This window comes from Trachurus japonicus, chromosome 12 (genome assembly GCF_045865225.1).
Source record: "Trachurus japonicus isolate A0001 chromosome 12, Traja_1.0".
In the NCBI taxonomy this organism is placed as follows: Eukaryota; Metazoa; Chordata; class Actinopteri; order Carangiformes; family Carangidae; genus Trachurus; species Trachurus japonicus.
Window position 1 is genome coordinate 6,007,263 of NC_140918.1, and position 27,887 is coordinate 6,035,149.

Sequence of the window (27,887 nt, forward strand, 5' to 3'; positions counted from 1 at the left end):
GGAAGCATCTTCAGAAGTCATTTATTATTAACAGATATAGAAATGGGTCCAATATAATTAATTTATTAAGATAAAACTTGATAAATACAATCAGTGCACTTTTGTTCTGCATGTGGGAAAGAAATAATTAACTTTTTTCCATCTGCAATCTCACCAAAAAATTAACTCTCACAGATGTGTTTTTTTCCAGCTGTTTCCCAAAAAACTTCGTCCATAAGAACTCATAAAAGTTGATTTTTGGTTCATCTCTGACTTTAACAAGAGAAATGTTTATGGATCAGTAAACTTCTTTCGTACATAACGATTAAACAAAACAAGCAAAAAAAGAAGAAGAAGTCATACAGTATTTGTCCTAAAATATGGGATTAATTCCTCAAAATGTTGTCATCAGCATCTGCAGACCTTGTTTCCAAGGAGACAAGACTGTACCTGTTGTTTTTCTCTATTTATTTCATTTCATTTATTTATTACAGACGTATAAACACACACACACAAAAACAGTGTTATAGCGTTTTGTGCACCAGCTGTTTGTCTCTAATAAGAGATGATAAAAAGTGTTGTTTCTCCCCTTTCTTTCTTCTCCTGCGCTGTAGAAAAAGAGCCGTGAGGAGAGCTGCGGCGAGGGCAGCGGCGTGGAGATCCTGGAGAACAAGCCGTACGAGGACGGGCCGGGCGGCTCGGGTCAGTACACGCACAAAGTTTACCACATCGGGAAACACATCCCGTCCTGGTTCTGTGCCATCCTGCCCCAGGCCGCGCTGCGCGTGGAGGAGGAGTCCTGGAACGCCTACCCCTACACCCGCACCAGGTCAGACCGCTGCCGCCACCACGTGATGTTTTTTTGATTTTGATTTGATTGAAGTTTATTTCGAATATATATATTTAAAAAAAAGACAATAAGACAAAACATTTAAAGCAGAAGTAAGCGATCCAGTTGTTTTGGCTAACTTCCTGTCAGCCGATGGAGTTAGCAGTCCCCGCCCTCGTCCCTACGTCACCACATTCACGCGCATCCCTTGGCTGCACACACAGAGAGGACCGCCCCTTTATGCCGTTCTCTCTCCTCATTGGATAAAGGTTGTAGGATACAAGGAAAGTTTTCTCCTCGGCTTACAGCAGAGCAGACTGACTGACAGACCCGTGTTTCGGACCAAACACTCTATATAAGTGATTGCTGTCGGAAGATATAACTATTTAAGACTTATATTAACACAAATATTCCGCTTACTTCTGCTTTAACATGAGATATAGAAATTCCTATTCAAAAAGGAGTGAGAAGAAGTAAAACTTTCAGACTCCCACCGCCCTTCCTTAAATGATGAATACTACCTACTGTAAACCTGTGTGTGACAGTGGAAATCAATCAGTCAAATATATTAGATTAGATCATTAGTTTAATATTCTGATCTGACGGGTCCTCAGGTACACCTGTCCCTTCGTGGAGAAGTTCTCCATCGACATCGAGACGTATTATAAACCAGACACAGGAAACCAGGAAGTCTTCAACCTGTCGTCTGCTGAGAAGAGGCAGAGGACCGTGGGTGAGGAGCAGCACACACACACACACACACACACACACACACACACACACACATAATAATAATAATAATACATTGGATTTTTATAGCGCTTTTCAAGGACCCAAAGCCGCTTACAAAAGACAAGAGGAGGGTAATGACAGACAATGGGGAGGGACAGAAGACAACACAAGCAGACAAGTATAACGGTAGTTGGGGTGAAAGTGTCGTTATATAGTTTCCACTCTGGTCCAGACGTCATGTTTTTATTGGAGCATATTTTTTAATGCATTTGAGGGTTTCACTTTAGGTTCATGTTGTAGAGTGAACCAGAACCAGAACCAGAATATCACTTTTATTGCCAAGTATTTTTACACTGACAAGGAATTAAACTTTGTGTACAGAGCAAAGAATAAAGAGGAGGGAAAGTTAAATAACTTAAAGTACAAAAAATACGACAGTGACTAGATATAAATAAAGTAAATAGTACAAATAAAAATGTAAACAAAGAGACCTTTATAGTATGTCATGTAAAGGGACACAGGAGAATTAAAGCAGCGTCTTCATCGTTTATTTAAAAATTTCACTTTAAGGTTCATTATGAACAAATTAAAATGTGTAATTAATTTGAGATAAATGCCAATTAATATATTGTTTAATTATTAGACAGCTCTAATTGAAATATATGAATGTAAACTCGAATGAATTTTGAATGAATTTCACACGGAAACTTGTCAGAATGACACAAAAACCAACATCAAAGATGGAATATGTGAAATTAATTTGCAACTAATCACACATTTTATCTTATATTACCTTATATTTATTTTTTTTCTCCATCCTTTATTTCTCTATTCAGGAGCTTTGTAACTAAAGAGTTAAGCTGCTAATTCTGACTCTGGTTTTAACTTTGGACACATCCTGATCATCATGATTGAACATTTTGATCGATTGACAGTCAACTACCTTCAGATTTAACCTGTGCCTTATTGATCGATTGGTAATTAATGAGTCTGATCAGTCGACTCGTCAGTAAAGTTTTCAAAAGGGAAACAGAGACGCTGTGAAACAAACTGTGTGTGAGCCTCTGAATACAAAAACACTAAAACACTGAAACACTGAAACACTGAAATCCAGCGGGTGCAGGAGAAATCTGCAGCCAGACACGTCGTTCCCTTCAGGGAGTTGTTACATAAACGTCATATTTTTATTTCCCAGACCCCATCGACATCGTGAAGGACTACATCGCCCCTCACGAGTACCTGGTGGAGGAAGACCCCAAGCTGTACCAGTCGGTGAAGACGAGGCGCGGGCCGCTGTGCGAGGACTGGATCGAGGAGATCAACCAGAACCCCGGCCAGAACCCGGTCATGTGCGCCTACAAGCTCTGCAAGGTGGAGTTCAGATACTGGGGCATGCAGTCCAAGATCGAGCGCTTCATCCACGACGTAGGTGAGTTCGGTCCAGACGGTCCAGACGGTGTAGACCGGTGGTTCCCAACCTTTTTCTGCTTGCGACCCCATTTTGACATTAGAAAAGCGCCAGCTCAGATATTTTTATATACTGCATTTTATTTGAACTCGATTTATATCCAAGAAAGTGAAAGTAGAATACAGTTGTTTTAAGTTTAAAGCAGAAGTAAGCGGAATATTTGTGTTAATATAAGTCTTAAATAGTTATATCTTCCGACGGCAATCACTTACACAGAGTGTTTGGTCTGAAACACGGGTCTGTCAGTCACTCTGCTCTGAGCCGAGGAGAAAACTTTCCTTGTATCCTACAACCTTTATCCAATGAGGAGAGAGAACGGCATGAAGGGCTGTGTGTGCAGCCAAGGGATGCGCCTGAATGTGGTGACGTAGGGACGAGGACCAATAGATCCATGACGAGGGCGGGGGCTGCTAACTCCATCGGCTGACAAGAAGTTAGCCAAAACGACCGGATCGCTTACTTCTGCTTTAACTAAAGAGGAACTATCCGAGTCTGGTCTCTCCTCCTCTGTGTCTCTAACCCTCCTCTCCTCCATGTGCATTTGTTTCCAACAACAAAGCCGGTGAGAAATCAATCCATGGAGCCATCGATAACGTTATTATTATCATCTACCATGTTACCATGTGTATATTTGTGTCGTCTTATCTGTCATAAATAAGAGATTACTGATTTTACAAAGGTTGGTTTTCAGCCCAGAGATGCTAGGTGGAAGGCAGAGAGCCTCCATTCCCCCTGGAACTGGTTACAAGTCATTGATTTAACCAGAACTAGGACTCTGGAGCTGGTTAATTAAGGGACACGTGGAGCTGAGTTAAGGTGGAAATCCTGCATAGTGACTCTTTAAAAAAATATTTTTATCAGTAATTTTTTTAACAATTACTAGGCGTTCCAGGCGACCCCACGGTTGAAAAACTCTGGTGTAGACACTCAGCTTCAGGCTTTACTCTGAACTGGATGTTCTGGTCCTGGTTCTGGTTCTGGAGCTGTTTCCACCTCTTTTATATTTAATTTCCTTCCCAGTGAGTGGATCTTATTTTTAACGACTTCCTCTCTTTGCTCATTTGGGTTTTTATTGCCAGGTTGGATGTTTTATTCATGACCTGCTGCTTGGAGGGGTTTTTTGTTTTGTGCGTTTGTGTGTGTGTTGTGTAACCAGCTGCTGCTGCTGCTGCTGCTGCTGTTTGTGTTCAGTTCATCAAAAAGGAAGGAAGAAGTCGTTGATTAAAATTAAATCTCCTGTGTGACGTGACTCAGGCTGGTTCAGATGTTTTTACAGTGAAGATCACACCAGGACGTGAAGCGAGCTGTGATGTCAGAGCTGTATTTTGTTTTTGTCAGTAAAAAAAGATTAAAACGTTTTTTTTTTGTAAATCTCTGAAATCTAATTTTTCTGTCGGCTCCAGTTGAACCAGTCCCAGTTCTTACTGGGAGTTTTCTGCCCTGGGTTTTGTCTCTCAGGCGAGGTTTTATCTTCTTCTTTACTTTAGTAGCAGAGGAAAAACCAGCGCTTCACTTAGCGAATGCACAGGAGAAAATGTCGTCCTTGCTGCAGAGAGATTTAAAAACAACACACGTGTGTAATGTCACCACAACAGTCTGCTGTGGCACAAACTGAAACTCATGCAAATCATTTCTGAGTAGCTTTAATACAATGAATATAGGATTTTACTTGCTGTTGCATGCTTATTTTTTATTATTTATTTATTATTATTATCATATTTATTATTTAGCTTTACGAAAATATAGTAAGTACAGATACTAAAAAAAACAAGTCCTGAGAGGAAGATAACAAACCTGTATCTGATATAAAACACACAGGTTCAATATCAACATCGTTTCTCAACAGACAGTGTCTTTTACTTTTCTTATTAAGTCTCAGATTTACATGTTCATCCATAAAAGCATCAAAAAAAACTACTCGTTATATCTTAAAGGTGGATTAAAATTACAAATCTTCAATTATAGATGTGTCAGTTTCGTCCCTGTTGCTTCTTTTTGATTGAAGTATTATTTTACCGACTCAAATTGTTCCACTCGGTGCATCATCTTATCTCAACATTTCAATCCTGTTTGTTTTGCTGTTGCTGTCTTCATCATTCTTGTGTTATAGATAAAAAAAGAAAAAAAAAAAAGTTAATTAACCGTATTGCAGCTTTTAATGTCTCAAATCTTTCTACTTGTTTACGTCTCTTTGAATCCTGTTTGTTTTGTTGCAGTTGCTCCTTATCGTCCCTTTTGTTATAGATAAAGTTGGTTTAAAACATTAAAACCTTTGCTGAATCTTCTGCACTTCAGTCGATCAACTTTCCGTCACATCTTCACACTGAGGTTGAAGAAAAGTTGTGGGATTTGACACCTGCAGCCTGACAGACAGCACTCAGGGCTACAGAGCTAAACTTTCTGCCTTTGTATCCACCTTTTTCAAAAACGTAAGCCGGTGGAATTTTATGTTTACGTTTCCATGGTTTCGGTTGTTGCGGTAAATGCATGGATTTTTTTTTTCTTCTCAATGAAAATCTGTAAAACGCATGGATCATCACACCAGCTTCTAACAGTGGATATCACACAAACTGACATCCGTGTTAAAAGCCAGCGTTAATAGATCCATGCGTTTACCGCAACTATGACAACGACTGAAAACCATGGAAACGTAACATACAATTCCACCGGAAATGCAAAACCGGCTTCTGGTTTTGAGATAGCCTACATAATAGATTGATATTGCCGAGAGTGAGAACAGGTATAATTCAGAGAACAGTTCTGTACAGAGCGATGGTTGCCTGGAACTCTCTACCAGTTCATATTGCTCATGAAAGTAACAAAAATCGGTTTAAATTGCTGTTAAAACAGTATCTCGTAGAATTGAATGAAATATGATTTAATATATTGAGGTTAGTACTAAGAGGACCGGCTACAGTTGTGGTTGTACCCTTTTTGTTGGAGTGTATGTGTATGAGTTGTTGAAGTGCATGGTCGCAGTTACTTCAGACAGTCAATGCTTATTATATGATCCATTTATTTTTATTTATTTACTTTGCGGTTGTTCTCAAGGTATTGAATGAAAGTATTGAATGGAATCTGAGTAGAGAAATGGTGATGTCTGTGTTGTCTGTCAAATGTCTGTCAGATTTTTTCTGTGGTTTGTTCATTATTAGGGAGCCTTGTTGTTTGTTCTTGTTGTGTCATGTATAAATGTGTGTTTTTCATGTGTATATGTGAATGTATGTTTCTTATGTGTTGATGTGAATGTTTATGTGTATGTTGTGTGTATGTCGGACCCCAGGAAGAATAGCTGATGCTGTTGCAGGTGCTAATGGGGATCCTAATAAAGAAAGAAAGAAAGAGTTTGTGTTTAAAATACACAGATTTTTTTTATTTTTATCTCTGTCCTGAGTCCAGGTGTCTGTCAGTAACTCCTCCTCGTCCCTCCAGGTCTCCGTAAGGTGATGGTCCGAGCCCACCGGCAGGCGTGGTGCTGGCAGGACGAGTGGTATGGCCTGACCATCGAGGACATCCGGCAGCTGGAGCTGGAGACTCAGCTGGCTCTGGCCAAGAAGATGGCCCAGTACAGCCTCAACGAGGAGGGGGGGGGCACCGAGACCAACGGCTCCTCCGTCAGCCAGGACCAGGAGGCCGGCGCCGAGACGGTGGAATCGAACGCCGAGGCTGAAGCTGGAGCAGGAGGAGGAGGAGGAGGAGGAGGAGGGAAACTGGGAGACTCACTGGAGACACGAGGAGAACTCACCAAGCAGTGGTCAACGTCCTCCAGGTCGTCCAACAGGTCGTCCAAGAGAGGGGGTGAGGAGGACCACTTCCTGTTTTACTCTCTTCGTTTACAGCAGCGTTCTCCCCCCCAAAATATGTTAATGAGTTCACAGAGAGACGATTAACAACAACAACAACAACAACAACAACACTGCTGATGATCAGGAAGCTGTCAGTCCACACATCACCACTGATTAGAGCTCTGTAGTCATTATATGACATGTTTATTATTGTTTTTTAATCACCATCAGTTCCCTTTGAAAAATTGCAAAAACTGGTACTGTGATCTTCATACGGTATAAAGGTAGATGTTTGTGTTAAAGCTCCATACAGTATAAAGGTAGATGTCCATGTGTAGTGTGATTATAAAGCAGCTCTAGCTTCTATATTAATACTGTGAAAGTATCAAAGTCTCAGTCCACAGAGAAATGCACACAGCCTGTATTCAGAAACTGAGCCTTAAAACCAGCTGTCAGGACTTCCTGTCACTTTGTGATGTCACAACAAGGCAGTCATATCAAGCCCCGCCCACCACCATCCAACACTTTGCAGGATTTGGTTTCTCTGAGTGTTTTATTCTCAAATCTGCTCTTTTGTTATTGGATCACTCAGAAAACAGTCAGCCAATCAGAAGAGAGGATCAGAGCCTCCTCCTCTCTTCTGATTGGCTGACACCGACCTGTTGTTTCTAGAGCTCCAGAGAGAAGCTGAAACTGGAATACTCTTTTCTCATGGATCAAAATTTCAAAATAAAACACAGTGAAAAATATAAAACTCTGGAACTTAAACGTTAAAGGAATCTCTCCACTTCTGTTGTTGTGTGTTTGCAGGCAGCCCGTCTCATCAGAGCATCTCAGAGTGGAGGATGCAGAGCATCGCCCGCGACTCAGAGGACAGTACAGACGATGAGTTCTTTGACGCTCACGGTAAAATATAATTTGTACATAATAAACTTATAGCACATTAGAAACAGAAGGTTTTACTTTGTATTTCACCAAGCTGCCTGGAGGATGGTTTATTTACAAAGCAGATTCAGTTATTTACATTTGAAACTTAGATTTAGCTTGTTACCTGGAGAAAACAAGCTGTAGCTACTATTCATTTTATCTTTATTTTCTTTTTTATGTCTTAATTTATCATATTCATCTTTTTGTTGACATTTGATAGATGGCATGCGATAGTGTCGTCTTGTAACCCTGCGTGGGACTAGCTGGAGACAAAAATAACAAGCAAAGCATTTTAAGGTGTTTAAGTTTCAAATGTAAAGGTTATAAATCTGCTGCTTTAAAAATGCAGCGTATCATTTTGCTGCTACATAACAACAAAAGATTAAACAGTTGTTTTCCATTGTTTTGATTTCCCGCTCTCACCTGTATCCGTAGCAACAGGCCACGCCCCCGCCCACTCAGAGGAGTGTCAGGTTTCTTAAAGGGACAGTCGTCTTTTATTCAATCAGGCCTTGTTGTCACATTGAAGGTTTCTCTCTCTCTCTGTGTTTGTTTGTGTGTTGTTGTTGATGCTGCAGAGGACTTCTCTGACAACGAGGAGATGTTTGCGAAGGAGATCACCAAGTGGAGCTCCAACGACCTGATGGACAAGATAGAAACGATAGAGGCGGACGAAGCTCAAGGTGAAAACACATCAGATCCTTCAACATGTGCCAATAAACAGATTTTTCAATAAGAAAAACAAAACAAAACACATGTTCACATCTGGATGAATGAATAAATGAATGAATGAACGTTGTTGTTTCCACAGAGACGTTGTACCAGGAGTCGGGCGGGGAGTTCGCTGTGATGAGTAACGAGGAGACGCAGATGGAGGTATAGAGTTTCTCCTCTGTTTTCTCATTTCATTCGCAGACGCCTTTAATTAAAAAGCTCGTAGATAAAAAAGAAAAAAAAGGAAAAAAAAGGGGCCGTCGCTAAATTAGCTTTCAATCATCCCGCTGCTGCTGCTGCAGTGAAATTAGGATCCAGTCGCTCTTAAAACGACTTCACTCCAGCAGAGGTAGAAGTGAGGTGCGATTTATAAACAGGATTAATAAGCTCATCTATAATGTGTTTAATGGGTTTATTTTTATATTTGATAAATGATGGATCCAGTTTTTATAAATCGGGTGTTAAATCAGTGACAAAGCGCTTCATTAGATCATTTATAAACTGTTGTTTTAAAAATTAAAGTGTCAAAAAATGGTGAAAAATAAGAATTTGAATCAAAGAGAAGCAGCAAACTTGTAAATGTTTCTGTGTTTCTATCTGATCAACTTATTGTTGATTGATTGGTTTTCTGTTGGCTGTCTAGTAAACCTAGTTCTAGTGTTTCCCTGCTCGTTCTCCCTCTGTGCTCTTCTTCTTCTTCCTCCTCTCGTATTCACTCGCTCCTTCGTCTTCGTTAACCTCTCCTCCTCTCCTCCTCTCCTCCTCTCCTCTGTCCCGTCTCCGTCTCCTCCTCGTCCTCCTCGTCATTGTCGTCGTCATCGTCTCACCTGCAGGACTGTTCGTCTCAGCAGTGTCTCCAGCCGTCCAAGATTCACGTCCTCGTCCTCGTCCTGCACGGAGGAAACATCCTGGACACCGGCTCCGGTACACAAACAAACAAACAAACAAACAAACAAACTGTGTTTAAAGTCACACATATGGAAAATTAGAAACTCTTCACGGCTGCAAATAACTGATATTTACTTCATTTTCAGTTGTGTAGCTCATAAATAATCGCGTTAAATGAATCAATATATGTTGATATATTATAAAAAGTGAGATCAAAAGTCTGAGACCAAGATCATTAATTAAATATGTATTTAATGTATTGTTAACATATATAATTACAATATTTTAAACCATACACTGCAAAAACTCAGAATCTTTCCAAGAATATTTGTCTTATTTCTTGTCAAAATGTCTAATTTCTAGTCAAAACGAATCTCTTTCCACTTAAAATGAGACTCATCACCTAATAATTAACTTGTTTTTAGATCATTTTCATTTGTTTCAAACTAATTTTTACTTGAAATAAGTAGAAAAATCTGCCAGTGAAAGCAAGTTTTTCGTGCTTGTAATAAGAAAGAAAAACAAGCTGCTTTTTATGTGATGAGTCTTATTTTAAGTATAATGAGATTAGTTTTAACTAGAAATGACATTTTGATTGGAAATAATATAAAAATATTCTTGGTAAGATTTTGAGTTTTTACAGTGTGTAAAAAATACATATTTATGCTTAATAGTGTGCAGTTATTCTGAAGTATAAATAAATTGGAATTTATTGTCAGTTTTCATTTTCATATATATTTTAAATACATATGTGAAATCAATTTGGTCAAATTTGTATATTTATTTCATTATGTAGATCGATGTTTTTAAATGTATACACCCAATTTCTTTTATAATAGCGTGTAAACTAAAAACTCTGATATTTGTGGGGGAAATATTTAGTGTGTTTCTTTTATAAATGGATCAAATGAAAAATTGATTCCTAGAAATAGAAGGATTATTTCTCTATTGATCACTAAATTGTAAAAACATAAAGCATTCAGGAACAAAACTAAGGATTTTTAAAAGATAAATAACAGGATAGAAAAAGAAAAACACATTTTTTTCTTGTTGCAGAGCCATGAACTCTTTAAATGAACCTGTGTCACAAAGATTTATGTTGTAACTATTGATCTGTGAGCAGGTGAGCAGAACAACAAGCAGGGAGACGTAAACACGCTGAGCGGCGCCTTTGAGACCGTGATGAGGGTTCACTACCCCACGGCGTTGGGGCGCATCGCCATCCGCATGGTCCCGTGTCCGGCCGTGTGCGTTGACGCCTTCTCCCTCGTGTCCAAGTGAGTGTGTTCACTTCACCATTTTCATTTATTAGTTTATTTCATAGGGACAGTGCACCACTAATCAACAGAGTTAAAAGAAAAACTGTAAGTGGGCCAGAGTTAGCCAACAAGGCCCTGGCCAGATGTTAAAGGCAACCTAAAAGCCAAAAAAAGGGGCAACAATTAAGTACTTTCAAAACACAACTTACATAACAATCTACCTAGTAAAAGCTCATAATAACAAGTAAAACAGGTAAGAAGTCTGACATACAGCATAACAAAAGCTCATGGCATGCAGACATAACATGCAGACAGGGAGAAGAAGAGCGAGAGAAAGCAAGAGAAGAAAGTACAGCTAGAAACACACATGCAAGTAGCACACAGAGCTAAAACATTAGCACAAACAATATCAGACATTACAAGGCAGGACATAAAATGGCAGGCATTAGGCAAGAAAACAAAAGCTAACAAACAAGCAAACAAACAGGAAAAAAACAAAAACAAAACAGGACATATAATTACAAGCATTGAGAAACAGCACAAATAATGATTGATTAGTGATTTACATGATTAGTGATTCCTCTGGTTGCCCTGTCATTGATTGATCTTTGAGTTATGAATGTTTGGAGAGGAGGAGGAGCAGTATTGTGCAGTATTTTAAAGACCAGGCAGAGATTTGCATACTTTATTAAATTATCCCAACTCAGAAGATCATGGGGTTCAAAGGTCACACACAGCAGGTGATGACGTCATCAGTCAGGTGGTGATGTCAGAGCGATGACCTCGTCCTCTCTCCTCTCTCCTCTCCGCAGCCTGAGCCCCTACAGCTACGACGAGAGCTGCCTGTCCAGCAGCCAGGACCACATCCCTCTGGCCGCGCTGCCGCTGCTCGCCACCTCGGCGCCGCAGTACCAGGACGCCGTGGCGACCGTCATCCTGCGAGCCAATCAGGTGTACAACGACTTCATCAGGTCGTTAGAGGGAGCGACCTTTAACGGACAGGTGAGAGTGTGACAACTGTTGTGACACCTTTTTTTTTTCTCTCTATTTATTTATTTAAGGAGGACAATGCACATTAATGGACATAATAAAATGTAAAAGTGCCAGTGTTAGCCAACGGCTAGTTTCCGACTGTAGTCCTCCTGGCAAGGTGTTAAAAGCCATTAAAATAAACACAAGGACATAACAACAGAATTCATAAAACAGGAAAAACACACATGTATCCAACAGAAACCAACAGACAAACAAAACTACAAAGAGAGACAATTAACATGACGCTACAAAAGAAAAAACAAAAAAAGACTGTTTATGGATGGATAAGATGGATGAAGATGCAACAATGCCAGACCTGGACAGGGTTTCTGGATGGAGTTGTGCTAGGATGGGTTGAGAACACAACAAAAAAGTGCCAATTTTATTGGAATAAAGTTGTAAATTTACGAGAAAAAAGGCGTAATTGTACCAGTAAGTGGATACGGTAGCTATTCTGGTTCTTTCTGCACAATAGATGCATTTTCTTGCATATTCTTTTCAAGGTCTTGATACTGATGACAATGTGGTGCTGATGAGCCAAAAGATGAAATATCTCCTTGTTTGTGAAACTGATACTGAAGTACAACTTCACAAAATGCTACAGTACACGGCCTCATTTTAACAACTTTCTGGCAAGGTATTAAAAGCCATTAAAATAAACACAAGGACATAACAACAGAATTCATAAAACAGGAAAAACACACATGTATCCAACAGAAACCAACAGACAAAAAAACTACAAAGAGAGACAATTAACATGACGCTACAAAAGAAAAAACAAAAAAAGACTGTTTATGGATGGATAAGATGGATGAAGATGCAACAATGCCAGACCTGGACAGGGTTTCTGGATGGAGTTGTGCTAGGATGGGTTGAGAACAAACAGGGGAAGGTTCAAAAATGGGGCGTCTGATTTGTATGAGTTAGTCTGAAGAAGAGCAGTGCGCTCGAAACGTTACTATCGTTGATGTGCTAATAAATCTGCACAGAAGGGAGCTGATGTGTGCGGTCTCCTTTCCTGCCTTTCCTGTCTACATTTTTGAGACCAGCACCTTTTAAACTGGGTGTGCGCGACCTTGTCTACTCTTTGAACACAACGAAACCAAAATATAGTACAGTGTGATAAAGTGCTACAGTGCGCAATAAAAAACTGTCAGGGATGGAGAGATGAAAGGGGCCTCGGGTGACGCTGACTCACCTGTGTGTGTGTGTGTGTGTGTGTGTGTGTGTGTGTGTGTGTGTGTGTGTGTGTGTGTGTGTGTGTGTGTGTTGCAGGTGTGTGTTATCGGGGACTGTGTCGGCGGGATCCTGGGCTTCGACGCTCTGTGCAGCAGCTCGGTGACGGTGTCGGAGAGTCAGAACAGCAGCAGACGAGGCAGCGCCATCAGCGTGCAGGTACCAGACCAACAACAACAACAACAACAAGAACTTCATTAGGTTTAACGTAATGTAAATAGCACATAATGCCAATATTAATCAGCAGCAAAAACATATCAGCACACACGACATATTAATAATTAATAAACTATAATCTGAATATTCACAACAACAACACACATCAATATCAAAAGATGTGATGATGTAAAGATATACGTTTTATAACATATATGAAAAACCACTGGTCAAATATGTATTTTATTTGGTGCAGTTACATCATATTTATTAGATTGATATGTGCAAATTAATAAAAACAGCATCAATATGTATACATTTGATTTGCTTATATACTTTTTTGTTATTTATTTTAAGTGTCTCAGACTTTATGATCAATTCATCCATTGTTAAATATTATATAACTGTGTGTATAAATTACAGATAAATTAGTCTCAGTGTAGGAAGAATAGCTTCAGTCAATGACAAATTAAGTATTTAATAATGTGTAACTAATGTTTTATAGTGTGTAGAAATGATAAATATGTCAATTTAGGAATTTCTTTTGAATAAAATTGTTCATTTTCATCTTTCACTTTCATATACATTTTGATTTTTGACATTTTAGGTCCTGTTTTTTTTCACTGTTGTAAATTTTATTGTTAAATCCAATTTTCCATGATAGTTTTGATGGATATAAAAGCTGCAGAATCACAGCGGAGGCTCATGGGAATGAACGGGGAAGTGTTGGTTCATGTTAAACCTGTAGTTAAATGTCTGTAAAGTCAGTGTAGTTGAGATGTTGTTGCTTCATTTCATATTGAATCAACAAAGTGAGCCTGAAGGTGGCGCTACAGGAAACACCAGAGGGTCATAGAGAGTCCCATAGTAAACCTCAGAGCCATGTAACTGTTGTTTCCATGACAACCACCTGACCATCACCCCCCGTCTCCAGGACGCCGACCTCCTGTCTCCGGGCATTGTCATAAACAGCGTCTCTCCGTCGTCGTCGCCGTCCCTGGAGGGGAGCCGCCACCTCAGCCGCAGCAACATCGACATCCCCCGCTGCTCGGGCCCCGACGACCCCAAGAAGCAGTTGCCGCGGAAACGCAGCGACTCGTCCACGTACGAGCTGGACACCATCAAACACCACCAGGCCTTCCTGTCCAGGTGAGATACTACGACGCTGTGTTAGGGCCATACTGAGAAAAAATGTTTTCACAGATATCGAGAAGTAAATCATAGTTTTACGTGAATAAGTCACAATTTTACAAGAATAAAGTCATAATTTTACAATTAAAAGGTCATTATTTTGCAAGAAAAAGTTCATTATTTTACAAGAAAAAGGTCATAATTTTACAAGACAAAGTCACAATTTTACAAGAATGAAGTCATAATTTTACAAAAAACGTAATTTCACAATCAAAAGTGATAATTTTACAAGAAAAACTCACAATTATACAAGAAAAATCATAATTTTATAAGACAAAGTCACAATTTTACAAGAATGAAGTCGTAATTTTACAAAAACCGTAATTCTACAATTAAAAAGTCATAATTTTACAAGAAAAATGTCATAATTCTACAAAAAAAGAGAGAAATTTTTAATTTTACGAGAAAAAGGCATAATTTCACAAGAATAAAGTGGCAATTTTATCAGAATAAAGTTGTAAATTTACTAGAAAAAAGTCGTAATTGTACCAGTAAGTGGATACGGTAGCTGTTCTGGTTCTTTCTACCGAATAGATGCATTTTCTTTCATGTTCTTGCATATATAGCCTATTATGACTTTATTCTTGTAAAATTACGACCTTATTCTCGTAATATCTTGAAGTCTGTGAAAAAATGTTTTCTCAATGTGGCCCTAATACCTCGTTGTAAGACACAGACACAGACGTGGACGCGTTTCTTTGATTTCACAGTTTTCAGAAACACGATCTTCACTTCTCGTCACTGTCTTTTTTGTTGTTTCCCGCTCCAGCCTCCACTCCAGCGTCCTCCACGCCGAGCCCGGGTCGCGGCGCTCCAGCAACAGCACCATGTTGGAAGGAGGCTCGTTGGGGAAGTTCGACTTCGAGGTGACGGACTTCTTCCTGTTCGGCTCTCCTCTGGGGCTGGTGCTCGCGCTCAGGAAGACGGTGGTGCCCTCGCTGGACGGTGAGACACTTCCCCTCCCGTTGCTGTTCGACCTCCTCCTCGTTACGCCCAAATTAATTGATATTAATTGATAAAGTGTTTACAGTAGGTTTAAAGGTTCAGTATGTAAAATGGATTTTATTTTGTAGTGATTATACACTTACATATGGAAGCCCATTTCCGCCATTTGATGAAAAAAAATTATGAGATACTAAGTCTTAGCTATCTCATAATTTTGATTTAGAATCTCATAATTTCAATTTAATATCTCATAATTTTGACTTAGCTATCTCATAATTTTGACTTAGTATCTCATAATTTCAACTTAATATCTCATAATTCTGATTTAGCTATCTCATAATTATGACTTAGTATCATAATTTTGACTTAGTATCTCATAATTTTGAGTTAGCTATCTCATAATTTTGACTTAGCTATCTCATAATTTCAACTTAATATCTCATAATTTTGACTTAGTATCTCATAATTATGACTTAGTATCTCATAATTTCAATTTAATATCTCATAATTTTGACTTAGTATCTCATAATTATGACTTAGTATCTCATAATTTCAATTTAATATCTCATAATTATGATTTAGTATCTCATAATTTTGACTTAGTATCTCATAATTTTGACTTAGCTATCTCAAAATTATGACTTAGCTATCTCATAATTATGACTTAGTATCTCATAATTATGACTTAGTATCTCATAATTTCAACTTAATATCTCATAATTCTGATTTAGCTATCTCATAATTATGACTTAGTATCATAATTTTGACTTAGTATCTCATAATTTTGAGTTAGCTATCTCATAATTTTGACTTAGCTATCTCATAATTTCAACTTAATATCTCATAATTTTGACTTAGTATCTCATAATTATGACTTAGTATCTCATAATTTCTATTTAATATCTCATAATTTTGACTTAGCTATCTCATAATTATGACTTAGTAGCTCTTTTTTTTTCCATCAAGTGGCGGAAATGGGCTTCCATACTTATACAAATATATTTATGGATAGTATATTTCAGATTTTTCCAATAAACCTTGACAAATATTTACTCAGTCACTGGACCTTTAAAAAATGACGATCCATCTTTTGCCACATGAGCAGTGAGTGTTTACTAGCGGCCTCCGATGTTTCTTCCTCTGCGGGGACACGAACGTCTCCAGCAGGTGTCAGAGGTCAAAGGCTGAAGAAGTTTTGGCTGCAACATGTGAAAAAGAAAAAAAAAAACTCCATGAGAACGAGACGACAGATCTGTGATTAAAGACGTGGCGATCGCTCACGAATCCGACTGAAGCTCAGGTCCTCCGGGAGGTTCACTGACCTGCAGCTGTGTCACTCAGGGGTCAACATCTGGACCGATCTCCAATCAGACTTGATTAGAGTCGGTCACGGAGAGTCGGATGTTTATTTATGGTTTCTTTTCTTTTCTTTTCCTCACTGGAGACTGTGTTGTTTGCAGATTTTATTTTAACCTTTACAGAGAGAGCCAAGCTAACAGTTCCCCTATGATTCAAGTCTTAATGAGCTAAGCTAAGTTAGCCCGCCGATTAATCAAAACAGCAATACATTTAAACTTTAATGATGGAGTAGTTTCATATTTTTACCTTTTTTTGTGTTCACTTTCCATACATAATAAACCCCAATTAGTTTTATCTGAATAAACTTTATTGGCATTGTCAGTGATGGACCACACAGGCTTTGTCTGAACTGCAGTTGCCATGGTTTCACACCTGACCTGTATCTTTTTCTGCATGTGGTCTACTTGTTATTCTCACTTTCCTTTGAAAATAAAAGTCCCACAAAAAGAAAAACAAAAGAATAACTCAAAAATGAAAATATTTTTCCAGGATTTTGATGTTAAAGGAGACGTATTATGGAAATATCACCTTTTGAAGGCTCTTTGGCTTTCCCTCTGGCCCCTAAAATGTGAGAATTGGCAAAAACAATCTGTAATTTTCAGGCTCCTGAGTTTTAAATCCATGTGGTTTTACCAGCTGTTCCCTCAGTTCTCTCACAATGATGTCATTAGTTTTCAAATTTGCATAATACCACCCCTACCTGTGAGTATTGGTACCAGTAGAAGGGGCGGGGCAAGCAGTGGCTCATTTGCATTTAAAGGGACAGGCACTGAAACCAGCCGTTCTGAGGATGAAAAGAGCTGTGATGTTTGATCCTTGGGGTATTTTGACCGAAGCATGTCACAGACAGAACTATTTTAATTTGTGGAAAAGGGGCATAATATGTCTCCTTTAATGTTAATTGTAATTGTAGCTCAGTTTTATACTTACTGTGTGTGTTAAACTCCTGCTGTGTTGGCTCCTCCCCCTCCCTCCCCTCCAGTCTCGGCGCTGCGTCCGGCCTGCCAGCAGGTTTACAACCTCTTCCACCCGGCCGACCCGTCGGCCTCGCGCCTGGAGCCGCTGCTGGACAAGAGGTTCCACCTGCTGCCTCCGTTCAGCGTCCCCCGCTACCAGCGCTTTCCCCTGGGCGACGGACACTCAGCGCTCCTGGGTGAGAGCCTCGTTCCGCCCACAATGCATCACTCCTACTCAGTGGTGGACAGTAATGGAGTAAATTTACTTGAGTACTGTACTTAAGTACATATCCAGAGGATTTGTACTTTACTTGAGTATTAGATTTCTTTGGTACTTATTACTCTTACTTAAATACATTTCCAAGACAAATATTTTTACTTTTACTCGAGTTAATTTTTACTCGAGCTAAAAAGTACTCATTACTTTCAGGTCTGCTGTTTTATTTATTTATTTATTTTCTAAAATACTATTGAACACAAGCTGTTTGTCAAAGAAGGAAACCCTGACCCCTAAAAGCAGCACATCAGTGCAGCTGGTTTCAAAGAGTTAATTCTCAGAAACAAGAGTTAAAAGCTCCTTAAATTCATTTAGAAAAAATTATAGTAATTAATTGATGTGAAAAATAATAAATGTACTCTTACTTTTACTTAAAGTAAATTTAAAAGCATGTACTTTTGGATACTTAAGTACCTTTAAAAGCAAGTACTTTTTTACTCTTACTCGAGTAACATGTCGACTGAGCTACTTTTACTTGTAACGGAGTAAATTTTGACCAGTAGTATTTGTACTCTTACTCAAGTACTGGGGCCGAGTACTCTGTCCATCTCTGCTCCTACTACACCTGCACGCTTTTACTTTAAGCTTTGACTTTGTCGTCTCTCTCCCAGTTGAGACGGTGCAGAGTAACCCGCAGCTCCTGACCGAGTCCAGCGGCGCGGCGCCTCCTCAGCGCTTCCAGGAAACTAGCGTCACCGAGACGTCCATCCCGGTGCCCGTCCTCAACTGGCCGACGCCGCAGCTGCCCGCAGAGAGTGAGCTGCCGACTTCTTATGAACAGAGACTGAGCCTGAGATTCATTTGCTTTTTGTGCAGAAACCAGAAATCTTTTAATATGTTAAAGGAATAGTTCACCAGAAAATGAAATTCAGTCATTAGTGACTCACCCTCATGCTGATGAATACTCCTGAATAGTTTTTCATTCCTCAAAGTGCATCTGGAGACCCAGGAGGCCGGTTCGTAGTCCAACGAAAACTTTATTTGAGAGTCACTAGCGTCCGACACAAAAACGTCCATAAAACTACACAAAAACCTTGTAATATTCCTCCACACTGCTCGTCCACTGCAATCCAAGGGTCCTGAAGGGATGTAGTCCTGAGTTTACTGGAAACAACATCATTAAAGTCCGGTCACGTCTGCGTGCATCGCATGCATCGCGTGAACGCAAGGCAAATTCAATACAGGACTGTTTAGGCTGTAAAAATGTCCTAAATGACGTCGTTTCCAGTAAACTCTGGACTATCTCCCTTCAGCACACTTGGATTGCAGCGGACGAGCAGTGTGGAGGAATATTACAAGGTTTTTGTGTAGTTTTATGGACGTTTTTGTGTTGGGCCCTATTGACTCTCATATAAAGTTTTCATTGGACTATGAACCGGCCTCCCGGGTCTCCAGATGCACTTTGAGGAATAAAAAACTACTCTGGAGTATTCATCAGCATGAGGGTGAATTTCATTTTTTGGTGAACTATTCCTTTAAAGGACACGTGAAGGCACATAGTCAATAATAAAAAGTTTAAAAAGTATATTATAAAATAGAAGTAAATAAAAACATCATAAATAAATTTCAATTACATGCATGAGTACTAACACGACACAAGTGTGAAAAATTATGAATAAATGTAAAACATGCACATTGTAAACATAATTTTCATTAGTGAGAAGGAAAAAGATAAAGATATGGGAGGTTATTGCACGTGTCAGAGAGTATATAACAACATTTTCACATAATATTGCACGTAAAAAGTGTTTTGTTTTCACTAAACATGAAGTTCAGGTTCATGACTCCTCTCTATCTTCTCTTCTCTCTCTCTCTTCTCTTCTCGTCTTGCAGCCGATTCTCTCCACTCACAGATCTTCGTCGACGGCCTTTTACCGTCCTCCACCTCGCCGGGCGTCCCTCACCTCCGCTTCACCCGCAGGGCGAGCGAGGCCAGCATCGCCAGCCAGGTGTCCGGCATGGCCGACTCCTACACGGCCTCCAACATCGCCACCAGTGAGTCACCACCTCCTCACTTCCTCCGTGTGGGAAGGACCGTCATTTATAACCCTCCGAAAAATCTAATCTAGCAAATATAACCGGTCGTAACTGATCAAGCCCAGATTCTGCTCAGAAACATAATGAGAAGAGCCACAAAGTCGACAAACTATTTTAAATAGTTGGTTCAACGCATAAATGGAGGAAAAACAACTGTCCAAAGGAGGTTATAGTCATATCATTAATTAGTTGATTAGTAGGATTTAGATCTGATCTGAGAACTGATCGGCTTTTCTCTCTGAATCAAATTTGGTCACATTACATTGTATTAATGACTAAATCACAAATTGTGTCATTAGTTGACCTGCTTGGTAAGAAATAACTACACAGTGGCAAGTGGTGATGTATAATAGAATATCCTTTATTGTCATTGTCACATGTACAACGAAAATTAAAATGCCAAACCAGACCAAAACTTTAAATTAGCATAAAAAAAAAGAATAGCTAGAATAAATAATGTTAATAATGAAATAAAACAAAAACAAACACACACTATACATTCAGTTCGTGAGTGTGGTTATTGCTGTGGGGTAGAAACTGATAATATACTATGAGAAAATAATGAATAAGCAGTTGTTCTGTCAGATTATACATGTTAATCACCACAACTGATTAACAACAAAATAAAAAGCATTAAAAAAATAATGGTGGTAAATGAGAATGTCAAAACAAGGAGGTAAACTATTTGTCCTGTTATCAAAGTTAGACACATGCTGACTTTTTTTTTTTCTTTAAAAAAAATCCGGTAGCCGTTTAATTACGTGATAATGTCAAGAAATAGCCAAGAAATAACAAATAATTGCATCATAATGTCTAGAAATAGCTTAGAAATAACAAATAATTGCATCATAATGTCTAGAAATAGCTTAGAAATAACAAATAATTGCGTCATAATGTCTAGAAATAGCTTAGAAATAGCAAATAATTGCGCCATAATGTCTAGAAATAGCTTAGAAATAACAAATAATTGCGTCATAATGTCTAGAAATAGCCTAGAAATAAGGGTCAATTTCATAGAAATGCCATGTTTTTGATGATTACACATGGTTTTCATGCTTTGAGGCCAGAATCTTTCTCCAAAAAGTCCTTGCAATTGACCGTTATTTCTGGGCTATTTCTACACAATCAATCATTATTTCTTGGCAACATATAATATTACTATATATATAGGCTACTGTATATATTTATATATATATATTATATTATATTACTGTATATATATATATATTACTATGAAATTGACCCTTATTTCTAGACATTATGGCACAATTATTTGTTATTCCTTGACTATTTCTTGACATTATCATGTAATTAACAGCCTGTAAATTAAAGGGTTACCAAAAATCCTTATATGGGCAAAGATCTCACCCCCCCCCCCCCCGCCTAATGTTTAACCCAGAGTTACGCCCTTGTCTGTGTGTGTGATGTTCGTTCTGGTCGCCACTGTGACCGTTGATGTGTTGATGACGCTGTCGTCCCCTCGCCAGCAGCGGCGGCAGCTCTCAAACTGGGCGCCAGTAAACGGTCCGGTCTGCTGTCCCACCTGGCGCTGCCCTACAATAGGTTCTCCCCCCGGCCGCGCCGGGTGTTCCCGAGGTCCAACGGCGTCGTGGCGGAGTCCGAGTCCGGCTCGGACGTGTCCTCTGACCTCACCGATGTCACGTCGTCGTCTGACATCACAGACGTCAGCTCGGCGCCGCCGTCGCCCCGGGTGCTGGTGAACATAGAGCAAGGTATCCTGGGAGCTGTAGTGTAGAGCGATGAGGACGTGAGCTTCCTCCTTCCTTCCTTCCTCCTCCTCCTCCTCCTCCGGCCTAGTCTTCCTCAACTCAACTCGTCCTGTTTTCCAAACGTCACGCGAGAGCCGTGACGTCTGAGCTGCTTCTGACTCAAACCTCCTCCTAGTGAAACCCTTCAGACTGTAGACGCACTGCGATGCTGTGGACGCTCTGACTCTTCACTGCAATATATCTTACCAAGAATATTTGTCTTGTTTCTAGTCAAAATGTCATTTCTAGTCAAAACAAATCTCATTATACTTAAAATAAGACTCATCATATAAAAAGCAGCTTGTTTTTAGACACTTTGTACTTCTTTCAAGCATATTTTCACTTGAAATAAGTAGAAAAATCTGATAATGGGGCAAGTTTTTCTTTCTTATTACAAGCACAAAAAACTTCCTTTCACTGGCAGATTTTTCTACTTTTTTCAAGTGAAAATTTGTTTGGAAGAACTGAAAATTATCTATAAACAAGTAAATTTTTAGGTGATGAGTCTTATTTTAAGTGGAAAGAGATCAGTTTTGACTAGAAATGAGACATTTTGACAAGAAATAAGACAAATATTCTTGGAAAGATTTTGAGTTTTTGCAGTGTTTAACTCCCCCGTGTCTCTCCTCCTCCTCTTCCTGCTGCAGTTGCGTCTCGCTGGTGGGGCAGTAAGAGGATGGACTTCGCCCTGTACTGCCCCGACGCCCTGACGGCGTTCCCCACCGTGGCGCTGCCTCATCTCTTCCACGCCTCCTACTGGGAGTCCACGGACGTCGTCTCCTTCCTGCTCAGACAGGTGAGCAGAGGCTCCTCGGCCAAAACCTGTCTGGTCTGTTTGATTGTTCTGTAAAATAATAATTACTTAATGATTATATTATATATTTTTTTCCTTCCCTCCAGGTGATGAGACATGAGAACTCCAGTATTTTGGAGCTGGACGGTAAAGAAGTGTCTGAATTCACACCGTCCAAACCTCGTGAGAAGTGGCTCCGCAAGAGGACTCACGTTAAGATCAGAGTAAGATCTCACTCGTCTTATCTGATCCAATCTTATCTCATCTCTTGAACTGATCCAAGAGCAGAGCTGTGGTTTTGTGGTGTCACAGAGTACCAGAGAAAAATGAAACTTGTGGCCTTTACGACCGAATCCCTGGCCCCATATACTTAAACATCTGGTCCAGGTTCCAGCTGTTTCCTTGTGTGAACCAAAACTGGTCCAGATGTGAGACTAGAATCTGACAGTGGTGCTGAATAAGAGCCAGATTGGAAACATGGAGCCAAGCGAAGAAAATAAGATCAATTTATTTTGCAAGACAGAAAAAAAAGAAAAAAGTGTATTAAAGGGACTACGAGGAGTTTTGGAAAGTGAAGTGTTTTCACACACTGAGCCTCCGCACGCACAGTGAAATTCTTGGACTGGCGCAAGACGGATGAAAGCGAAAACATTTGCTAAGAATGTTTTCATTAATCAAGAACGAAAGACGATCAGATACCATCGTAGTTCCGACCATAAACGGACCGCCGGGCAGCGTCTGGGAAACCAGGAAACTAGGAAATGCTGGGCGAGTCGACCACTAAATAATAATATCAAATTACTATGGAGACAAAACGATATATTTATGGAAAATAGATTCATCCACATTAATATGACACTGTTTTATAACCAAAAGCAAACTCCTCGGGGTCTCTTTAAATCTATAATTTCTTTGATAACGGACTTTATACTTAATTTTATGATAAATACAGTAATGTCATAAATAAATGTTTTGTAACAATTAAAACTGTCTCTAGAGTCAGGAAGACCATAAGACCCACGAATGTACAAATTAACATTTTGAAGCTCGAGAGAATTCAACGGAACCAAAGTGAAACACGAGTTATTTCCTGTTTTCCAGAATGTGACGGCAAACCACCGTGTGAATGACGCCGTGTTCACGGAGGACGGAGCCCAGATGGTGATGGGACGTTTCATGTACGGCCCCCTGGACATGGTTACCCTCACTGGAGAGAAGGTAATAACACACTCAGCTGTGTGTGTGTGTGTGTGTGTGTGCGACCGAAAAAAGACGAGTTATGTAACGGCGTCACCATCTGTGTCACAGAGGTCGTTCGGCAGCAGAAGTGCCATGTTGAAAAAGATCTTTGTGTGTTTTTTTTCTCTGTTTCAGATCGACATCCACATCATGACCCAGCCGCCCTCTGGAGAGTGGGTTTACTTTGATACCGAGCTCACCAACAGCAGCGGACGCATCTCTTACGTAATCCCAGAGAACAAAAGGCTAGGTATCGGCGTGTATCCCGTCAAAATGGTGGTCAGGTATGAAAAGTTACTGTTATGTCACATTTTAGAAACTGGTTATCGCTATACTTGATGCTTTAACGTATCTAAACATATGGGTCGGTTGTTCAGACAAATATAACAGGGAAGATCAGGGCACAAGATACATACAGGATACCTAAATATTATATATAGAAGAGCCGTCAGATTTTTTTATGCCATTATTTAAAGGGATAGTTCAACATTTATGCAAACTGGCCCATTCCCATAATCCCTATAGCAGTAGGTTCGTTATCTTTAATTGTCAGTGCAAGCTATTTTTAGAACGGCGGAGCAGAGCCACAAGCTGCTCAGAGCTACGCTACGGAGGGATCATGGGATTTCTTGGTTTCCCTCATCAAACTCATCAAATACACAATCCAACAACTCCACAATGCTCTGGTGGACAAGTTGTGACCTGCACATTCACCACGCTATGAGATAATAACAGAAATGCCCTCGACGGGAACGCGCATCAGCGGTTTTACATGAATTTACCTCTAAAACAACTCCGTCTCGTAACGTTTTGTTATTATCTCATAGTGTGGTGAATGTGCAGGTCACAATTTGTCCACCAGAGCGTTTTGGAGTTGAGCCTCTGTAGTGTAGCTCTGAGCAGCTCGCGGCTCTGCTCTGCCGTTCTAAAAATAGCTTGCACTGACAATTAAAGGTAACGAACCTACTGCTATGACTATAGGGATTATGGCAATGGGCCAATTTGCCAAAATGTTGAACTATCCCTTTAACGTATCTAAACATATGGTTCAGTTGGGAAGATCAGGGCACAAGATACATGTAGGAAACCTAAATATTATATATAGTAGAGCTGTCAGATTAGGTTTATCTGCCATTGTTCGACATACAAACACAATGCAAATTTTTCTTCCATCTTCCTCTCGTTACCAGGGGCGACCACACTTCTGCAGACAGCTATCTCACTATTTTACCACGGGGAACCGAGTTTGTTGTTTTCAGTATTGACGGCTCGTTTGCCGCCAGTGTGTCCATCATGGGCAGCGACCCCAAGGTCCGAGCCGGAGCCGTGGATGTGGTGAGGTGAGGATCAAACCCAGAACTCTGCAGTGATGCTTTTCTGGATAATTTAATTACACAGCAGAGTGTGTAAAAAGATGCATCTAGCGCCTTTTAAATCCACCTCATAAGTGAGGAGTTCCTCAGGGAGGCTTCCTGGGCCTAGTTCTTTTTTTCTTTAGGCCAAATATTTATTTATTTATTTGTTTATTTTGGGCATGTCAATTAAATCATCATCATCACACTTCATCTTAGTTCAAATAATACAATACACAGCGGGAGAAGCAAAAGCTTATCTAGTCCCGCCCCCATTACCCACAGAATAAAATCTTTGTCATAATCTTTTCTTTTGCTTTTTACATTTTGACATAACATGTTACAGCAGTAGGTAGTTATGTCTACCAAATATGTCTGTTATGCAGACGATAAACGACTATATATCTCTCTTTCCAGACAAATCCAATTCTCTTTTTACTCTCTCACTGATATCAGTTAATTAAATATCAAAAATCTGAATCATTCAACTCTTTCGTCTCTTTTAAGATCTACCTTTTTTTAGAATAGCTTGTCAATGTCAATTTTAATCTCATTTGTCTGCATCTCTGCATGAAAGATGCTGCACAGATTAATTTTTTATATCTTAAAATGCTCTATCTCCTACTCACTATAATCATATACAGGTACTGGCAGGACTTGGGCTACTTGATCGTCTATGTAACGGGTCGTCCTGACATGCAGAAGCAGCGGGTGGTGGCCTGGCTCTCGCAGCATAACTTCCCTCACGGCATCGTCTCCTTCTGCGACGGGCTGGTTCACGACCCGCTCCGACACAAGGCCAACTTCCTCAAAACCCTCATTAACGAGGTAAAGTAGAGTGGTATATGTGTGAAGCAGTGATATAATGAAACACTGTACTGTACGAGTCCCTGAAAGCTGATCTCCTGCTCTAATCCAGGCCCACATGAGGATCTTCGCAGCCTACGGCTCCACCAAGGACATCTCGGTGTACACGTCCATCGGCCTGCCTCCCTTCCACATCTACATCGTGGGGAGGCCCACAAAGAAACTGCAGCACCAGTGTCAGGTGAGGAGTAAATGCTGTCAGCAAAAGGCACATAAATATATGTCAGAGTGAGACATCTGTCTTATTCATACCCCTAAAAAAAATCTGGAGAACTTCACATAAGCAAATAATGCTTCTAGTATCTGATAAAGCCACTTCATAATTAAGGAGTTCCTCAAGGAAGGTCTCTGGGCCCGCTTATTTTTTTCTTTATTTCAAATATCTCTATTATGCAGACAATAGATGACTATATATCTCCGTTTTCCAGATGACTCCAGTTCTCTTATTGCTGTCTCACTGATATCAGTTAATTAAATATTAAAAATCTGAGATCATTTTATATCAAGACGCTGATTGCAACATTTTCCTGTAACTGAATGACGAATCATTTCTAAACACATGGGCAGAATTGTTGGTACCCTTCCTTTAAAGACTGTCACTAAAATAAAGCTGCGGACACACTACGCAAATTTCACAGTCGTCACCGATTTAGAAAAGACTTAGAGTACACACTAACCGACTGGCTTAAGCAGGTTTTTATGACGACTGGGGATCACACACTTAAAGGGATAGTTCAGCATTTTGGCAAATTGGCCCATTGCCATATTCCCTATAGTCATAGCAGTAGATTCGTTACCTTTAATTGTCGGTGCAAGCTATTTTTAGAACGGTGGAGCAGAGCCGTGAGCTGCTCAGAGCTACGCTACGGAGGCTCATGGGATTTCCCAACAACTCCAAAACGCTCTGGTCTGGTAACATTCTGTTATTATCTCATAGCGTGGTGAATGTGCAGGTCACAACTTGTCCACCAGAGCGTTTTGGAGTTGTTGGATTGTGTATTTGATGAGTTTGATGAGGGAAACCAAGAAATCCCATGAGCCTCCGTAGTGTACGTAGCTCTGAGCAGCTCGCGGCTCTGCTCCGCCATTCTAAAAATAGCTTGCACCGACAATTAAAGGTAACGAACCTTTACTGCTATGACTGCTATGGCAATGGGACAAGCAATTTGCCAAAATGTTGAACTATCCTGCATGAAAGATGCAAAAGTCAAATTGTCAAACCAAAATCTGACTGATCGTACTATACGTTTCTTCCAGTTCATCTCGGACGGCTACGCCTCCCACCTGTCCCAGCTGGAGTACAGCCAGCGGACGCGTCCCGCCAAGTCGCCCACCGCCCGCATGGTCCTGCGTAAGGGCAGCTTCGGCCTGGGAGCGGCCGGCGGCGGCGAGTTCCTCCGCAAGCGCAACCACATCTTCCGCTCCATCTCCGCCAAGCAGCCCGGCGCCACCGCTGGCGGCCGGGGGACGGGGGGGTCGTCCTCCCCCAACCAGCCGGGCCGGACTGAGCGTACGCAGAGCCAGTGCGAGATGGAGCGCGAGCGGGGGATCGCCGTGGCAACGCAGAGGAGCATGAGCATCGCGGCCGGATGCTGGGGCCGCAGCGGGAGCACCAAGGAGGGCAGCGGCGGCTTACTGGGCCCCAAGTGATTCACAGACGGAGCGAAAGGATCCGCGCCTGAAGAAACCACCATGATCTCTGGAGGAGGGGGGGGGAGTGGATGGATGGAGGGTTTGCTTTTCAAAATAAGAGATTTACACTGCAAAAACTCAAAATCTTTCCAAGAATATTTGTCTTATTTCTTGTTAAAATGTCTCATTTCTAGTCAAAACTAAACTCTTTTCACTTAAAATAAGATTCATTAGCTAAAAATGAACTTGTTTTTAGGTAATTTTCACTTGTTTCAAACATATTTTCACTTGAAATACGTTAAGTAGAAAAATCTGCCAGTGATAGCAAGTTTTTTGTGCTTGTAATAAGAAAGAAAAACTTTCTACTTATTTCAAGTGAAAATATGCTTGAAAGAAGTAAAAAGTGTCTAAAAACAAGCTGCTTTTTAATGTGATGAGTCCTATTTTAAGTATAATGAGATTTGT

General features: G+C 40.2%; 1 protein-coding gene across 5 annotated transcripts in view; it reads left to right on the forward strand.

The window, feature by feature from the left end:
- Window positions 1-27,444, forward strand: part of pitpnm2 (phosphatidylinositol transfer protein, membrane-associated 2) — a 46,413-nt gene extending 18,969 nt beyond the window's left edge. For 3 of the 5 annotated variants that reach the window (XM_085792775.1, XM_085792774.1, XM_085792773.1), the window contains 25 exons: window positions 594-808; window positions 1,423-1,541; window positions 2,736-2,969; window positions 6,441-6,806; window positions 7,604-7,699; window positions 8,299-8,403; window positions 8,532-8,596; window positions 9,268-9,358; window positions 10,446-10,599; window positions 11,394-11,583; window positions 12,889-13,008; window positions 13,940-14,154; window positions 14,966-15,141; window positions 17,483-17,653; window positions 18,345-18,488; window positions 19,567-19,728; window positions 21,258-21,503; window positions 22,187-22,335; window positions 22,440-22,556; window positions 23,434-23,550; window positions 23,707-23,855; window positions 24,762-24,911; window positions 25,568-25,751; window positions 25,843-25,971; window positions 27,048-27,444. In XM_085792775.1, the coding sequence (XP_085648901.1) occupies window positions 594-808; window positions 1,423-1,541; window positions 2,736-2,969; window positions 6,441-6,806; window positions 7,604-7,699; window positions 8,299-8,403; window positions 8,532-8,596; window positions 9,268-9,358; window positions 10,446-10,599; window positions 11,394-11,583; window positions 12,889-13,008; window positions 13,940-14,154; window positions 14,966-15,141; window positions 17,483-17,653; window positions 18,345-18,488; window positions 19,567-19,728; window positions 21,258-21,503; window positions 22,187-22,335; window positions 22,440-22,556; window positions 23,434-23,550; window positions 23,707-23,855; window positions 24,762-24,911; window positions 25,568-25,751; window positions 25,843-25,971; window positions 27,048-27,440 (4,257 nt within the window). In that variant the 3' untranslated portion in view covers window positions 27,441-27,444. The remainder of the gene's footprint in view (window positions 1-593; window positions 809-1,422; window positions 1,542-2,735; window positions 2,970-6,440; window positions 6,807-7,603; window positions 7,700-8,298; window positions 8,404-8,531; window positions 8,597-9,267; window positions 9,359-10,445; window positions 10,600-11,393; window positions 11,584-12,888; window positions 13,009-13,939; window positions 14,155-14,965; window positions 15,142-17,482; window positions 17,654-18,344; window positions 18,489-19,566; window positions 19,729-21,257; window positions 21,504-22,186; window positions 22,336-22,439; window positions 22,557-23,433; window positions 23,551-23,706; window positions 23,856-24,761; window positions 24,912-25,567; window positions 25,752-25,842; window positions 25,972-27,047) is intronic. The other 2 variants (XM_085792777.1, XM_085792776.1) reach the window with 1 other exon arrangement.
- The last annotated feature ends 443 nt before the right edge of the window (window positions 27,445-27,887 follow it).